The sequence below is a fragment of the Balaenoptera physalus genome (genome assembly GCF_965194825.1).
Source record: "Balaenoptera physalus genome assembly, chromosome: 18".
In the NCBI taxonomy this organism is placed as follows: Eukaryota; Metazoa; Chordata; class Mammalia; order Artiodactyla; family Balaenopteridae; genus Balaenoptera; species Balaenoptera physalus.
Window position 1 is genome coordinate 506,396 of NC_138899.1, and position 18,175 is coordinate 524,570.

Genomic DNA, 18,175 nt, shown 5'->3' on the forward strand with positions numbered 1-18,175 from the left:
CATGTGCACTTGAGAAAAATGTGTATTCTGCTCTTGTTGGGTGGAGTGTTCTATACATGTCAGTTGGTGCCAGTGCTCTATAGTGCTGTGCTAGTCCTCTGCTTCCTTGTTGACCTTCTTTCTGGGTGTTCTATCCATTATCGAAAGTGGGGTATTAAAACCTCCTATATTATGGTATGCTGCCTATCCCTTCAATTCTGTCAGTGTTTGCTTCATATATTTAGAAGCTCTGATGTTTAGCATATGTACATTTATAATTGTTATTATCTTCTTGGCGAATTTACCCTTTTATCATTGTTACAAGAGACAAGGGACATTATATTATCATTATTATAATCATATAATGTTCTTCGTCTCTTGTAACAATTTTTTACTTAAAATCTATTTTGTGTGATATTAGTACAGCCACCCCTGCTCTCTTTTGGTTACAAATTGCAAGTAAAATCTTCCATCCTTTCACTTTCAACCTATGTATGTCCTTAGGTTGAGAGTCAGCCTTTTGTAGATAGCATATAGTTGTATTCTACTTTTTATCCATCTGCCAATCTATGTATTGTGATATGGGAATTTAATTCATATTAATACATATTTATACATTATTTTTTCAATAACATTTATAATTATATTTATGCATTTGCCATTTAAGTCATGTAGGAGATAAAAAGTGGAGTTGATAATCAAAAATGTAATATTGGCTTTTATATTAGCCTGTGTATTTACCCTTCATGTAGGTCTTTACTTCTTCCTATGGCCTCTGGTTATTGTCTAGTGTCCTTACATTTTAACCTGAAAGACGCCCTATAGCATCTTTTGTAGAACGGGTCTAGTGGAAATGAACTCCCACTGCTTTTGTCTACCTGGGAATAGCTTACTTTCTCCCATATTTTTGAAGCACAGTTTTGCTGGATATAGAATTCTTGATTGGCAGGTTATTTTTTTTTCTTTCAGTACTTCAAATATGTTATCCTACTGCCTTCTGACTTCCATGGCTTCTAATGAAAAACTGGCTATTAATCTTACTGAGAATCCCTTGTAAGTGATGAGTCACATCTCATTGCTTTCAAGATTCTCAGTCTTTGTCTTTTGAGTTTGATTATAATGTGTTTCAGTGTGAATCTCTTTAACTTTACCTTACTTTGAGTTCATTGAGCTTCCTGGATTTGTAGATTCATATTTTTCATCAACTTATACACCATGACCAAGGGGAATTTACTCCAGGAATGCAAAGATAGTTCAACGTAAGAAAATCAATCAATGTAATGTATCACATTAATAGAACAATATATACACACACACAAGTATATCTGTTAGATACTTGTATGCTCTGACCTGCACACTGGACTCCAGTCTGTGCTTTCTCTACTGAGGGCCATGGGGTGTAGAGGACGTTCTCAGGTCGTGCCTTAGCTGTTTGCCTACGTATCCATGCAGACTATCCCAGAGGGTTATGTTAAAGCTGATGGCGTACCAGTGCCCTCACCAAGGTAAAAACTTCTCTCTTCCGTGTGGGAGTCTGGCCAGACTGCTAAGGGCTGGTATGATGCTACATGATCACACCTTCCCCTCTGATCTAAGTGCTCATCACTCCTGGGGATCCTGCCGCAGCTAGTCTTTGTTCTGTGGTTGTGGTCGTTGTCTTATTGAACACCACGATGTTAGTTCCTGGTGCACAACATAGTGATTTGATATTTGTATGCATTATGAATTGATCACCACTATAAGTCTAGTTACAACCTGTCACCAAAGATATTACATAGTTATGGACTATATTGCCCACACTGTACATTTCATCCCATGACTCATTTATTTTATAATGGGAAGTTTGCTCCTCTTAATTTCCGTCACCTATTTCACTCATTCCCTCACACTCCTCCCCACTGGCAACCTGTTTGTTCCCTGTATTTATGACTCTGTTTCGGTTTTGTCATGTTTGTTCATTTATTTCATTTTTAAAGTCCACATATAAGTAAAACCATACAGTATTTGTCTTTCTCTGACGTATTTCACTCAGCATACCCTCTAGTTCCATCTATGTTCTCACTAATGGCCAAGATTTCATTCTTTTTATGGCTGAGTAGTATTCCATTGTATATAAAAACAACACATCTTCTTTATCCATTCATCTATTGATGGGCACTTAGGTTGCTTCCACATCTTGGCTATTGTAAATAATGCTGCAATGAACATAGGGGTGCATGTATTTTTTTGAATTAGTGTTTTGTTTTCTTTGGTTACATACCAAGAGTAGAATTGCTGGGTCATATGGTAGTTCTCTTTTTAATTTTTTGAGGAATCTCCATACTCTTTTCCATAGTAGCTACACCAATTTACACTCCCACCAACAGTGCACAAGGCTTCCCTTTTCTCCACATCCTCACCAACATTTGTTATTTGTAGTCTTTTTCACAATAGCCATTCTGACAGGTGTGAGATGTATCTCATTTGTGGTTTTGATTTGCATTTCCCTGATGGTTAGTGATGTTGAGCAGCGGTGCCTGCTGGCCATCTGTATGTCTTCTTTGGAAAAATGTCTATTCAGATACTCTGCCCATTTTTTAATCTGTTTTTTTCTTTTTTCTTTTTTTGATGTTGAGTTGTATGAGTTCTTTGTATATTTTGGAATATTAACCCTTTATTGGATACATTGTTGGCAAATATCTTCTCCCATTCAGTAGGTTACCTTTTCATTTTGTTGATAGTTCCCTTAACTGTACAAAAGCTTTTTAGTTTCATGTAGTCCCATTTGTTTATTTTTCTTTTGTTTCCCTTGCATTGAGACAGATCAAAAAATTATTGCTGAGACCAATGGCACAGAGTGTACTGCTTATGTTTTCTTCTAGGAGTTTTATGGTTTCAGGTCTTACATTTAAGTCTTTAATCCATTTTGAGCTTACTTTTGTATATGGTGTAAGAAAATGTTCTAATTTCATTCTTTTGCATGTAGCTCTCTGGTTTTCCCAACAACCACTTATTGAAGGGGCTGTCTTTTCCCCCTTGCATAATATATTCTTTCCTCCTTTGTCACAGATGAATTGACCAAATAAGTATGGGTTTATTTCTGGGTTCTATTCTGTTCCACTGACCCATGTGTCTGTTTTTGTGCCAGTACCATAATGTTTACTGCAGCTTTGTAGTACAGTTTGAAATCAGGGAGCATGACACCTCCAGCTTCGTTCTTCCTTCTCAAGATTGCTTTGGCTATTTGGAGTTTTTATGTTTCCACAAGTTTTAGAATCATTTGTTCTAGTTCTGTAAAAAAAAAAAAATGCCATTGGTATTTTGATAGGGATTGCATTTAATCTGTAGATTAACTTGGGTAGAATGATTATTTTAGTATTAATTCTTCCAATCTATGAGCATGGAATATCTATTTGTGTGTTGTCTTCAATTTCTTTCATCAATGTCTTATAGTTTTTCAAGTACAGGTCTTTTATCTCCTCGGTGAGATTAATTCCTAGGTATGTTATTCTTTTTTGATGTAATTGTAAATAGGATTGTTTTCTTAATTTCTCTTTCTGATAGTTCATTGTTAATGTACAGAAATGCAACAGATTTCTTTATATTGATTTTGTATCTTTCAATTTTAGTGAATTCGTGTATTAGTTCCAATAGGTTTTTGGTGGAATCTTTAGGATTTTCTACATATAGTATCACGTCATTTGCAAACAGAGCTTTACTTCTTCCTTTCCAATTTGGATGCCTTTTATTTCTTTTCCTTGTCTGATTGCTGTGGCTAGTACTTCCAATACTACATTGAATAAAAATGACAAAAGTGGGCATCCTTGTCTTGTTCCTGATCTTAGTAGAAATGCTTCCAGCTTTCACTGTTGAGTATAATATTAGCTATGGGCTTGTCATATATGGTGTTTGTTCTGTTGAGCTATGCTCAATCTATACCCGCTTTGTTGAGAGTTTTTATCATAAATGGATATTGAATTTTGTCAAAAGCTTCTTCTACATCTATTGAGATGATCATGTTTTTTAAAAATTATTCTTCAATTTGTTAATGTGGTATATCACATTAATTCATTTAGATATTGAACCATCCTTGCATCCCTGGGATAAATCCCACTTGATCATGGTGTATGCTCCTCCTAATGTGTTGTTGAATTCATTTGCAAATATTTTGTCCAGGATTTTGCAAATTCATTTGCAAATATTTTGTACAGGATTTTGCATCTATGCTCATCTGTGATATTGGCCTGTAATTTTCTTTTTTTGGAATATTGTTGTCTGGTTTTGGTATCAGGGTGATGCTGGCCTCATAGAATAAGTTTGGAAGTGTTCCTCTCTCTCCAATATTTTGGAATAGTTTGAGAAGAATATGTGTTCTTCTTTAAATGTTTGTTAGAATTCACCCGTGAGGTCATCTGGTCCTGGATTTTGTTTCCTGTGAGCTTTCTGATTACTGATTCAATTTCATTACTGGTCATCTGTCTTTTCGTATTTTCTATTTCTCCCTGATTCAGTCTTGGGAGATTGTACATTTCTAGGAATCTATCCATTTCTTCTAGGTTGTCCTTTTTATTGGTGTATCATTTGTAGTCATCTCTTACAAGCTTTTGTATTTCTGTGGTGTTGGTTGTAACTTCTCCTTTTCCATTTCTGATTTTATTTGGCCCTCCTCTCTTTTCTTCTTCTTTTCTTCTCTCTCTCTTTCTGCTCTTTTTCTTTCCTTCTACTAGCTCTGGGGTTTGTTTGCTCTTTTTTCTAGTTCCTTTAGATGTAAGGTTAGATTATTTGAGCTTTTTCTTGTTTCCTGAGGTAGGTTTGTATCACTTTAAACTTCCCTCTTAGAATTGCATTTGCTGCATCTCATAGATTTTTGGATCACTGTGTTTCCACTTTCATTTGTCTGCAGGTATTTCTTTTTTAATTTCCTTTTTGATTTCTCCAGTGACCCATTGGTTTTTTAGTAGCACATTGTTTAGCATCCATGTGTTTGTGTTTCTGCAGTTTTTATTCTCATGGTTGATTTCTAGTCACATACTGTTGTGGTTGGAAAAGATGCTTGATATGATTTCAATTTTCTTAAATTTTTGCAGACTTGTTATGTGGCCTAGCATATGATCTAACTTGGAGAATGTCTTGATTATCTGCAAAACTTCATTTCTCCTTCAAATCTGAATAACAGCCTTACTAAGTAGTATTCTGGGTTGTACGTTTTCTCCTTTCATCACTTTAAATATATCATGCCACTTCCTTCTGGCCTGAAGAGTTTCTGCTGGGCCACACACAGGCCCAGAGGAAATGGTGATGGGTCAATGCTGGTATCTGGGAGGCAGGTGGTCTGCAGCCCCAGGTGCGGGGGTTAGAAGGGCTCTGAGCCTTCTGCGAGTCTGCACGGTGAGGGGAGAGAGAGGACAGGGGTTGAGAGAGGGCTCTGTGAGTTCACCATGGGGGCAGACTGGAGCAAGTTTACAGATGATAAGGACCAAGAGAGGTGAGGGTGAAGACACCGGTGAGTAAAAGGTGACGAGGCCAATCCCGGGGCTGGAGCAGAGTGGGCCTGGTGGGGGAAGCCCCCATGGCTTTGGGGAGTCCTGATGGTCTAGGCCTCTCCAAGGAGCAGGGCTTTTCTAACAGCATTTCCTCTTGTCACAAAGTGTACATCTTTATTAATTACTTCAGTCTCACAGAGTGATATTAGTTCCACATTTCAGGGAAAACTTTATGTCAGCACATCAGATAGGTTTCATTCAACAAAATTTAAGAGGTCCCAGCTCTGCTGTGGGTACTGGAGATATAAGAGAAAATAGAACACATGCCAGAGGGAGAGGCACATGGACAGACACGGTGCAGAGTTACAGGCAAGGCAGGAGGGCCTTGGTACCTCAGGTAACACCTCCCACTCCACCCAAGGATCCGGAGGGAATGGCACCGTGTGAAATGGTTTACAAATGAATAAAACCAATGCTAGTTTCTAAAAATATTTAGTTAATATTACTGCAACCCATAATTTACATCTGCGATCCGTAATCACACCTAACATCTCTGTCCCTCTACACCAAGTGTTCTGGACAAATCACTGGGCTCTTAAAGCCAGTATTTATAGGAAAACTCAACTTAGGTACCCCTTAGGGAAATCTGTGTAAGGGTCAGATCTTCAGCTGTGTGGTTTTCTAAAATGGGGCACACTTTGGCCGCAGCTGTGGCTGTCTTGCCGCTTTCAGAGCTGGGAGACGGGGAGGCTGTTGTAATTGCTGACCCTGTGAGCACGTGAGACTGGATAATATATGGAATGAAAAAAAAAATCATCGAAAGTAAAAAACAAAAGGGTACATAATCACCAATACACTTTTAGAATTCAAAGTCAGAACTTAGCTTATACAAATAGCTCTGCATTCATTTAGTCTCTATAAAAGTGAGGTAATAGGTGACACACCTTAATTTTCTTTTTCTTTCTTTTTTTTGGCCGCACCATGCTGCAAGCGGGATCTTAGTTCCCCGACCAGGAATCGGACCTCCACCCCCTTCAGGGGAAGCGTGGAGTCTTAACCACTGGACCGTCAGGGAAGCTCCCCCCCTTTTTTTTTTGCATCTTAATTTTAAAAACTGACAAAGATTAGTTCAACACAAAAATCTAATTAAAAACAGGTTTTCAATAAATTTCAATTAATTATACTGATCATAAATGATTTTTATTAAGGAATGCATATTCTTGTGATTCAAAACCAAATATTTTAAAAGAATGATTTACCTGATAAAAACTGACATGAAAGTGTTGTTTAAAATTGTAATAAAAAGCAAAAGACATTTAGAAGAACTTATCTCATTTTAGAAAACATAGACTTTAAGGATTAAAAGTAACTTTCCAAACACATTGTGAGAATTAAAAGCTCACGTCACAGAAACGTTTAACAACAAATATTGACCAACGGCTTACAAGTTGTACAATAAATAAAAAAGCCTCCTAGTTTTTTTCTTTACCAAAAAAACATGAACTGATGAAATAACAATAGAAAGTTAACATCAATTTCTGAAGAAAAGGCACATCCAGGCAAAAGAGTCAAGGCGATTTGTAAAATGCAGAGTTACATGTAGACGGCGCATAATCACTGCACGCAGAGGCGGGCTCTGGGAGACTCTGAGGTCCGGGAAGGCGGTGACAGCTCCGGCCGGTCGCCTGGCCGCAGTCCTCAGAGGCTGGACCTTCTCTCGGGCCGGGGCACACACCTGGCGACGGCCGCTCGCCAAAGCAGCGGGGCCAGGAGGAGGCTGAGCGTGGTCACACTCAGGATGAGGAGGTACACCTGCCGGGGGCGGGGCGTCAGCACGGCCGGGGGCGTGTCTCTGCATCGCGGTGTGCGAGCCTCTGGTGCCCGGCCAGGAGGAGGGCGCCCCCTTCCCCAAGAGGCCCCGGGGACTGGGGCGCCCCCCCACCCCAGCCCTACTCCCCCTAACAACCCCGCTCTGCCAGCCGGGCAGAGACTCACCTCCCGAGAGATGACACGTGCTCTGCGCGCCCGGCTCCCCAGGACCAGAGAGAACTCGCTGACCTGGGCCAGCCCCGCGGCCACGATCCACTTGACGTACTGGCTGGTCTTGGGCAGCAGCAGAGACAGGACCAGGGCTGCCAGGACGAACTGCCAGAGCGGCAGGTCACGCTCGGCCAGGCGGGGCCCGGAGCACCGCCCGCAGGAAGCAGGGCGGGTCCGGGGGGGGGCCGCCCCAGCACCGCGCGGGAGGACGCAGGGAGACCCCCCCGCCCGGGAAAACCAAGGCCCTCCCGCCAAGCAAACATCGTGCAGCGTTCAGAATGGAAACTTTGTTTTTAACAAAACGTAAAGAAAGCGCAGAGGAAAGCAGCCTGCAGCGGGCAGTGCCGTTCAGCCATCATCGGGGCCCTGCTCCTTCTCCTCCGCAAAGCCAGCGGCCACCGCCCAGGCCACTTCCACGCCCAGAATCCCACGCTGACAGGGGCACCTCAACAATTTGTAGTCACAGAGATCAGACAAGTGGAAAGTGGCAAAATAGTTCTCAGTGGCCGTTAAAATGTACGTTTGCGTCACCAGAGCTGGGTTGGCGGTTCTTTAGACTCACTTAGAAGTCAAATTACAGAGCAAGGGTGTCCCTGGAGGATCCAGAGAGCGGTTTCTCCAGTCCCAGCTTCTGAAACCCCCATTTTCAACACAAACTCTGAGACAAAGGACCATCCCAATCCAAGAAGCCCCAGCTGCCCGGGCTGCGCTGGGCGGGGGGTACACACAGGCAGGAAGCGAGGCGCGTGGTGTGACAGGTGAAACCAAAGGCAGCGTGGACTTCGCAAGCAGGGGCCCTACCTTCATGACCACCACGGACAGCGTGAGGACCAGCAGGACGGTGAGCTCGTACAGCACGAAGGTGGGGAACACGTGAAGGCCTGTGGGATGGGGACGGGCGATCGTCCGGGCTGGGCGGCCAGCCTCCCTGCCGCCCCTACATCCCCAGGCTCCTCCGCCAGGACGGGAAGGGGCAGGGTGTCTCCCACCCACTCCACCCCGAGAGCCCGAGCAGAGGGCCGGGCGACTCAGTGCTCCCCGCCCTGTTTCCACGGGCTTCAGAACCTGCCTCTCGAGGCACCCAGAGTCTCTGGGGCTCTTGGACCCACCAAGCAGTGGAGGGTGTGGGCGAGAGGCCAGGTGGCCGTGCTGTGACCACGAGCGGGACTGCCCCCCTCCACGGGGACATTCCCAGGGCAGCAGCCTCGACACACCAGTTTGATTTTTTGTATTAAAATTAGAATTTCTTCCTGCATTTGATGTGGACGTTCTGAACTGGACCTGCCACCCTGCCGAGCGGTGGACCCTCAGGACCCCCAGGCAGGAGCCCCCGTCCCACAGCTCAAACCTTCCCTCCTTCTAAGGGAGAGTCCCTCAGACCCTAGTCGCCATGGGAACTGTTTTCGCGGCACAAGCTAAGTAGAAACACGTGTGAGCAGATGAGACCCAGTGGGAGTGTCACCCCTGGAGGAGGAGGGTCACCTATGGACGCAAAGAACACGATGGCCAGGAAGTCGCGGACGGGCTCCACGTAGGACACGACCTCCTCAGCGACCACGTGACCCTGGGAGGACACCAGGGCTCCGGCCAGGAAGCAGCCCAGCTCCATGGACACGTCCAGGAGCTCGGTGACCTGAGGGGAGGAGGACACAGGTCACTCCGGGTGCACCCGCCAGCCTCTCTGCTGAGGACACACGAGAGGGCCTCTCGGATGTGGTGGGACGTCCCCATAAAACCGCGACAAGCCAGCTTCCCTGCCCCTGCCCAGGCCCCTGCGGTGTGCTAGGAGAACCCCGCAGAAGGCACGGCAGTGGACGTCAGCTCATTGACCACGAGCGAGAGGAAACGGTCATAAAAGTTGCAACCATCGTTTGTGTAGACTGCTGTGGACGTTTTGAGTGAGACTATTTTCCAAGATCTAAGCATTTGTGACACACTTTCTTTACCCTGAATCAATTAACAGCCCGACTCCCCTGGCATTAAAAACGTGGTGCACAAAACTATTCCCCGCCCCCCCCGGCGCCTAGAGGAAGGAAGCGGACAAGGCGTTTAACTCGGGGAGGTAAATCCAGTGACGAGAGCAGCACAGACAGACGGACGACGTTCCAGGAAGCCCCGCTGACGACCGTGTCAGAGCCCATCAGACGCCTGGGAGCGGATCCGACACAGCGCTCGCTGCCGCCACACACACACGACACACGCCCGGCAGCGCGGACACGGACGTGGGGAGCCAAGGGCACCTAGCGTTACGGGAAGTCACAGAACCCCCTGTGCGTGGAAGCGGACCAGCCGAACCCGTCCCCGTGACCCAGGAGACCACGAGCAGACAGCCTGCGGAGAGGGGGCCGGGCTGGCTGCCCGCCCGCCTGGGGACAGCCAGGCGTCTGGGCCACCCATGCTCGGCCACTCGGCTTCTGTGCTGTGACCTTCGACTTCGACTTCACGGGGGTGAGGAGACGCTCGTGGAGAACAGGTCCTGACCACGGCCATCCACGCCGCGCTAGCTCGCCTCCCATGGATGGCAGGTCTCAGTGAGAGGAGAAAGCAGTACGTTTCCAGAGGACAACGCAGAGCGTCTCCGGGACCTGGGGCCGGAAAGCGTGTGTCACGCGGGATCCTGAGGTGCTGCCCCCGAAGAATGATCGCGGCCCTACACTAAAATTAGGAACTTCCGTTCAGAAAAACGTGGTCAAGAGAGTGAAAGGCAAGTCCCAAACTGGAAGACATTAGCAAAACTGTATCTGACAAGGAATATCATTCAGCCGTGTAAAGGAATGAAGCACTGACACGGGCTACAGCTCGGGATCAGCCTCTGAAACGTGCTGGTCGGGGAGAAGGGCACGGCCACCTGGGGAAACCAGCCACGGTCACGCAGGCCCACACGGCCCGGGCCTAGACCCGCACGTGCAGCCTCACTTCCACGGCCTGGAACGTCTAAGCACAGACGGGGCGAGTGAGCAGAGGCCCGGGGCGCTAGGCACCTTCCCCGCAGCAGGTGCTCAGGAGACACGGCCACAGAGCGAGGCTGCTCCAGCTCAAGGGCCGCTGGGTGGCAGCACGGAGCACTGGGTCGGAGCGCTCTGCTGGGTGTCACTCCAGAGGGGACGCTCCAGATGGGGTGGAGCCACGCTCAGAAATGAAGTCAGTCACGTACGTGAACGGCTTTGAGCAAAAGCAAACCTCAGTCTTCTCCCAAGATTACGAGACACTAGCAGGCAACGCAACTGTGTAAGGAAGTTATTTTCCTCAGTTTCCTTTATAGGATTAAACTTTTCTCTTGAGCTAACTGTAGGCTCACGTGCAGTTCTACGAAGTCATCCAGAGACCCCGGTACCTTCCCCTGGGCCTCCCAATGGCAGCATCTTCCCAAGTCACAGCATGAGTCCTGTGGATGTGACACCGTGGGGCCACGTGGGCCGCCCGTGGCCTCCGGGGTCCTCCCCGCCCCCCTCCCTCCTCAGCACCCTGCCAGCGGCCTTCCCCCATCTCTGATCTGTCTTCACGAACTGCACGGAAGTGGAGTGACACAGCTCCTGACCTTGGGGACTGGCTTTTCGAGTCAGCACAGCTCTCCGGCAACTCACGGACCCGCGGTTCAAAGCTGCGTGGCCACCCTGGCGTGGAGGGCCGTGGCCAGCTGAACTACGCGCCTGAGGAAGGCCATCTGGGCGGTCTGGCCCGATGGGAGCACAGCTGTTGTCACGCTCACGTGTCAGTTTCCGCGTGAACACGGGTCTTCACTTCTCCGGCGCACGTCGAGGGGCGCATCTCTTCCGTGCAGGTGATGCCCCAGATCTGGGACTGTTTATGGGGTCTCCGGCCCCTCCCCTGCTCTCCCATGAGAAGCCTGTCCCTTAACTGGGATGGCCGCCTCCAAAACAAGCCTCTATGGTGAGCTTTTCACGTTACAGCGAAAGAAGTTATGCTGCTGACTAGCTTGTTCTCATCAAACAGAACGAAAAGTCGTTTTAAACTGTGATTCTTGCTTCGGATGCAAAGCATCTAAGACAGACTCGCACGGTTTCACACTCACAAACACCATCCCAGCAGAGAGCCGAGAGCGCGGGCAGAAGTGCCAGGCAGCACGACTGTGCACGGATAAAAACACCAACAAGTGTCTCGCGTATGCCAACTGTTAGTAGAATGAAAGAAGAAGGACCGATCACAAGCTCTCGGTGAACAGAGGATAAGTCAGACGATGTACGTGGCGGGCATTTGGGGCCTTACCGTCAGCATGAGGAAGATGAAAGCGGAGATTCCCAGGATGAGGATCTCCTTGTTCCCCTTGCTCTCCGCGTGCAGCTTCCGGCAGTACGGTCCCACGAGGTAGGTCCTCATGACAAGACAGAAGAGGAGAACCGCAGCAAGCGAGAAGAGGACCTGCCCGACCAGGCCCAGGACCCGCAGGATCTCCATGGCGACGCTGGGAAAGAGAGGGAGACGCCTGATTCTCCTCAGAATACGCTAAAGTCCAATGAAATGACCTTTCATTCCTTTTTAACATTACAAAATAAATGACCCAAATCGCAGACATTTTCATTTCTAAATGTTAGAATAAAATCCATCAAACATTAACCTCAGAAATTAAGTTACTTGAATCGAATATAGAAGCTGAATGGTGTTGCAATTAATACTTTGGAGTAAGTACATTTTATAGGGTGTAATGACTCGTGACTGACAGCTTATGTGTCTCCACTGATGACAGATGATAAAAGTCCTCACTAGGAATTAACCCCCGTTTGAAATTCTTCGTAAGGCAACAGTCGCTCTGTAACACGACACTGCAGGCTCCCCACCAAAGCATGACTGGGGGATGCCAGCGACTTTCAGAAGAGCCTTCCCTTATCCCGAGCCAGAACTCTGAATTTTCTGTTATTTAGTCATGGAGAAAAGGGTTCTGCGTGAAGCCCTTTTTAGAATATACTATTCAGATCTCAATATATTCTTAAGATCTCAACCTAATGACTTTCACAAGATGGGCACTATTGTGTATCTGTTGTGTTTATGGTAACATACATATTTTTTAACCCCAGTTCCCCATCACATTTAGGAAACCGTTCAGTCCAAAATTCTGGCTTAAAAGTTCTTGATGGAAGAATACAAATCAGGTTGCTAAGAGAGGGTTCACCCCAGCAGCCAGGCCTAGACCAGCAGCCCAGACACGTCCCAAGGTGTGTGTGATGCCTTCGGGCATCAGAGCAGAGTCTCTGTGAACATCCACGTCTGCTAAGGCTCAGGATGACAGCCCAGGGGAGAAGGCGGGGTCTGTGGCCTCGGCAGGAAGAGAAACCTGCTCGAAGGCCCAGCCAGGCCCCCAGAGCCCAACAGCTGACGCCGAACTCCTCACCCACCCCACGCGGCAGGGCTCCACTGCCCGCGACCCGGACCCGGGCCTCAGGGCCAGCACCAGGCGCCCCTTCCCCAGCAGCCCTCTTCCCCCTGTACCCCAGTGACCCCTGACTCATCCCATTCAGTTGGCTGCAGAGACCAAAGCAACACGTGGGGATGTGGTCTGATGCCCGTGACCCGAGGGCCGGGGCCACGTCTCCCGGGCTGGACCCGGGAATAGGTCGTCCAGGCTCAGCTGCACTGGGGGCGGCCTGTGGGCGAGCCCGTGCGCCGTCCATGTCCACCCTTGACGGACGGCCCCGCCCAACAGGGAGAGGCGCCCCCCGACTTCCTTCCGTGGGGGGCAGGGGGCAGGGTGTTCTCCCACCCGCGTGTGGCTGAGTTAGCGTCTCTCGGCGCTCCCCTATTTGCTAACTGCGTTAGTCTCATTTTTCTCGTTGATTTGTAGATCTTCATGAAATGAGAAACTTAGCCCTCTGTCTTAAAATCAACTATACTTCGATTTTAAACAATAAGACAGAATGTGTACACACATCTCTTCCCCATTTGTCTTTGGCCTGCTTACCTAATGTGTTCCTGTACATGTATGTGCGTGTATACATGTGTGCACACATGTATGTGTGTATGTGTATGTGTGCAGGTCTCTGTGTGTGTGTGTATCCATGCACGTGCGCGGGTGGATATGCGTGTGTGTGTACATGGACATGTGCGTGTATTTAAACATTTAAAGTATGAAACTTTAGTAGCACTGATCACATTTCTTGTCCTTTATGGCTTCTGGAATTTGTGTTCTGCTTGAACATCTTCAATATTTAGTAATACATTCATCCATACTTTCTTCTAGAATTTTCATGGTTTTGAAAGATTTTAATGCTAATAATTTGAATTACTTTATTTTTTTTTTTATCATAGTCCCTGTGTTCTGTTCTTTACCTGTGAAATGTTTGGAGGGAAGAAGATAATTCTTTCCTTTAGGAAAGATCAAGATTAATTCTGAATAAAGCTGAATTAAGAGGCAAAGCTTATATTAACATTACTATTGATCTTATTTAATATTTTTTACTATAAATTTTCCCTGGTTATCAAAATTGGAAAAGAGGTTTTCCCAAGTTACACAGAAAAGTAAATAAACAGTAAAATTACTGTAATCTATTCCTCTACTAGTAGAAAAATCCTTAACACTTTGTAATACACATTTCTAGCCTCCATCTTCTCCTTTATGTAGTTAAAATAATATTGTATGTAATTTTTAACAGCTTTATTGATACATGCCTCATTTCTCACAATTCACCCGTTTAAAGTATACAATTCAATGGCTTCTAGTCACAAAGTTGTGCCACCACCACAGTCTCAGAACGTATTTCATCCCCCAGAGAAACCTTGCGCCCCTTGCACTCACTCCCCAAGCCCAGCCCCCGGCACCACCAACCTGCTGTCTCCGTGGATCTGCCTGTTCTGGACGTTTCACACAAACAGAATTGTTTGTGGGAACCATGGTGTGGCCTTTGGCGTCTGTCCTCAGGGCTCATCCGCGCTGCAGTGTGTGTCAGCGCGTCGTTCCTTTTTATGGCTGAGTAACATTTCACTGTATGTTTTATTTATCTGTCCATTAGCTAATGGATATTTGAGTCGTTTCCACGTCTTAGCTATTATGACTAATGCTGCCATGAACATTCACACACAAGTTTTTTTTACTGTGGTAAAATATTCGTAACATAAAATTTACCACCTTCCCCATTAGTGTGTAACTCATGGCACGAGGGGCATTCACGTGGCTGTGCCGCCTTTGCCCCCCAAAGGTGACACCTGTGGACAGGTGTTCCCATTCCTGTGGGGTACACACCCTGGAGCAGAAGAGCTGAGTCAAATGGCAGCTCCATGTTTCTCCTTCTGAGAAATACTATATGTGGTCTTGACTCTTTTTTACAACCTAACACAATGCAGGGCAGTTTTCCACGTCATTAAAATTCTCGGTAAACATGGCGTCTCATGACAAAACGGGAATGAAATCAACAGGACCAGTACCAGTACTGAATGAATTTTTAAATTAGGAAGATAAAAAGAAAAGCTTTCCAAGTCTTCTGCCTGAGCCGTACCTGTCTACCTGGCAGGGGGCCTGGTTCCCAGGGGATACCCGTAGTTCCCAGGGGGCCCGGACACTCTTGGCTGCGGTTCAGATTCTGCCTAGGAAAGGGGGTTCCCGCCTCTCCCGGGAACAACTTACTGCACATCCCAAACAGAACTCAAACGACTTTCAGCTAAAGTTACAAATCCTTTTTCTGTCTAAATTTTTGTTCAGTTACTTACCCTGAAAATCTGTAGCCGGGAGGACTAATGTGACAAAGGGTCGCTTTTCTGACAGTTAAAGAACTTTGGATCAAAGAAAAATGGCAGACAAAGGGCCTTCCTGACAAACGGCCTTTAACAGCTGCACATACGAGGGGCGTGTTAGGTGCCCTACGAGTCTCTCTGTTGACAGCCAGCACACGGTCCAGGTTCCACCTTGTTCCCATCCTACAGGTGAGAACACAGCCTGCAGGGCTGGCAAATGGAGAGCTGGGGCTCCAGGGTGGCCGCACACCAGGGCCGGAGCCTTCACCTCTGGGAATCTCAGTTAAAAACCATTCCCTCCTTCTACTTTCCCCACCAGGCTGAGCTTCCTGAGAGCGGAGAAAAGATCTTGATCACTTTAGATTGCTGAAACTTAATACAATATCTGGCAAAAGGCAAATATTAAAAATACAAAACGCTTCCACCCCGCCGGTCAGCTATGAGGCAGGCTGACGATGCCCCCCCCGGACGGGGCCCAGCAGGAAGATGAACACACACCCACCCACCCTCAACCATGCCTCAACATGGGGCTGCTGGCTTTAAAAAATGATTAAAGGATCCAGAGACTCATATTATCAGATACAAAATGTCCAGGATACGATTGGAAATCACTCAGCACACCAAGAATCAGGAAAACCACAACTTGAATGAGACTCCAACATCAAGACCGGTCATCAGAATTATCTGACAAAGATTTTAAAGCAGCCATCGTAAAAATGATTCAATAGCACTTAAAATATTCTCTTGAAACAAATGGAAAAAATAGAAAATCTCAGCAAGATACAGAAGTTATAAAAAGAAGAATCAAATGGAAATTATATAACTAAACAATATAATAAGCCGAGCAAAAATCTTGCTGGATGGGCTGAATAGTAGAGAGATGACAGAGGATGGGGACCACTGGACGTGAGGACAAACGGACAGAATTTACCCAGTCTGAACAACAGGCAGAAAACAGACCGAAAAAGAAGCGTCTCAGAGACCCATGGGACGACAGAAGAGCCACGTTTGCATCACTGGGGTCCCACGAGGAGGGGGCAAGCGGGACTGAAAAAAAAAAACACCTGAGGAAACAATGGCCGAAATTCCTAAACTAGGCAAGAGACGTAAAGCTACAGCTTCAAGAAGATGAACGAACGCCATACAGAACAAACCCAAAGGTGTCACGGGCCGAAGGTGTGTGTTCCCCCAGAGTCATCTGGAGGTGGGGCCGGTGCTGGGACTAATGGCCTTTATCAGAGAGACCGGAGGGCTTTGCAGCCTCTCCACCTCCCCTACCGTGGAGACACAGGAGAAGATAGCTGCCTGAGAGGGCACCAGCACCCTGATCTACGGGGCCCAGCCCCCGGGACTAAACGTCTGTTGTGTAAGCTGCTGCATCTGTGGTGTCTGCTGTAGAGCCTGAACTAAGACACCAAGACACAGCGTAATTAAATTTCTGAAAACTAAAGGCAAAGTCTTGAAAGCAGCCAGAGAGGAGCCATGCGTTACTTGTGGAGAAACACAGGTCTGAATGACAGCCAGTTTCTCACTGAAGCCATCGGAGGCCAGGGAGAAGCAGCACAGCATTGCCAGGCATTGGAAGAAAGAAATGTCCGCTGCAGACCAATGCCCGGTGGCCACGTCCTCCAGGGGGAAGGGAGATAAGGCTCTCAGATGAGGAAACCGAGAGAACCTGTGGCTGGCAGCAGACTAACCATGAAAGAATGACCAGAGCCCCCCAGCAGAAAGGAAACAGAGCAGAAGAAACCTTGTACTTGAGAAGGAAAGGAAGGTCGGTATTTCTGACCTCATCGGAAACGATCTGGAGCCAGAAGAACAGACCGCGAGCTGAAGCACGGCAGCAGCCCTACCTGGCATGTGCGCCGGCTCCCGCCTGGATGAGCGTGGGCAGGACGGCGATGAACAGTCCCAGCTGCACGTCCTGCGTCACCAGCATCCCCAGCAGCACCGCGCCGTAGTCGATGTCGCCTGCTTGGGGAAAAGTCACTAAGGGCGTGTGGACTCGAGTCGGTTAACCTCGGCACACGCTCAGAACACGCGGCCACCTACCTTCCCTGTCACTGCGGGTGCTGCCCACAAGGAACTTGGACACCAGGGGTGTGCTCGACAAGGACAGGCAGGTGGAGATAAAGACGCTCTGGGTGGGTCTGATCTGTAGAAGGTGGCCCCAGACCAGGCCGAAGGCCACCATGAGCAGAGTCATGTAGCAGGGCCCCTGCAGGGAGATCTTCCACACCTGGGAGAGAGCACAGGGGCGTGCACACACCTCAGTGCCCGCGGCCCCACAGAGCGCGTGCACACCTGCCCAGGAACCGGCCGGCCCCGCAGCAAACACACCAGCGCAACACCACGAAAAGCGGGGGCGGTCCCACGCGGTCACCGAGCGCTGGACGTGGTTAGGGACGAAGCAAGCCCTCCAACCTCTCCGCGTCGTGCACCGCCATCCTCAGAACGCAGCTAGAGCTGGGGAACCCCTCTGCCCCCGGAAACGGGACACACCTGGGCGGCCCAGGTGATTCACGAATAAACGACAGACAGTCGAGGGCGCGAGCATCCTCAGGGACAAGGCCCGGGAAGGATCTCGCAGACTCGGGCGTCTCTGAACTGTCTCTAATCAGGCCTCTAGGAGATTTCACAGAAGACTGAGAGGGGCCTGCCAGCAACTGCTGATACTTCAAAACCCCACCAAGTAACTTCCCACCGTGACAGGGTCACACGGGTACCCCACAAGGCAGGAGAGCCACCGGTACCTCAGGCTGCGCTAAAGCTGTCAGTCATTTATCCCTGAGAAATAAAAGAAAAATAAACGTGGACTTACTAGCGTAGTTATCAATGGATATAAACTTTCTGCACGCCAAGCCCACGGGCCTGCCTACGAAGCGGTGGGATGCGCTCCTGGTGCGGGTCAAGGGTCAGGGCCGCCAGGCGGGCAGCAGCCAGGCTCGGTGGCGCTCAGGGACATCGGAGCTAGGGGACATTAGAGACCCCAGCTCGCCCCAGACCCAAAGGCA

At 47.9% G+C, this 18,175-nt stretch overlaps 1 protein-coding gene across 14 annotated transcripts in view; it reads right to left on the reverse strand.

The window, feature by feature from the left end:
- Window positions 1–6,619: 6,619 nt before the first annotated feature.
- Window positions 6,620–18,175, reverse strand: part of TMCO3 (transmembrane and coiled-coil domains 3) — a 31,806-nt gene continuing 20,250 nt past the window's right edge. For 7 of the 14 annotated variants that reach the window (XM_082435193.1, XM_082435187.1, XM_082435186.1 and 4 more), the window contains 7 exons: window positions 17,214–17,400; window positions 17,015–17,135; window positions 11,709–11,925; window positions 8,964–9,114; window positions 8,283–8,362; window positions 7,437–7,586; window positions 6,993–7,253 (listed from right to left, as the gene is read on the reverse strand). In XM_082435193.1, coding sequence (XP_082291319.1) covers window positions 7,140–7,253; window positions 7,437–7,586; window positions 8,283–8,362; window positions 8,964–9,114; window positions 11,709–11,925; window positions 17,015–17,135; window positions 17,214–17,400 — 1,020 coding nt within the window. In that variant the 3' untranslated portion in view covers window positions 6,993–7,139. Of the gene's footprint in view, window positions 7,254–7,436; window positions 7,587–8,282; window positions 8,363–8,963; window positions 9,115–11,708; window positions 11,926–17,014; window positions 17,136–17,213; window positions 17,401–18,175 lie in introns of all 14 variants that reach the window. The other 7 variants (XM_082435188.1, XM_082435189.1, XM_082435197.1 and 4 more) reach the window with 5 other exon arrangements.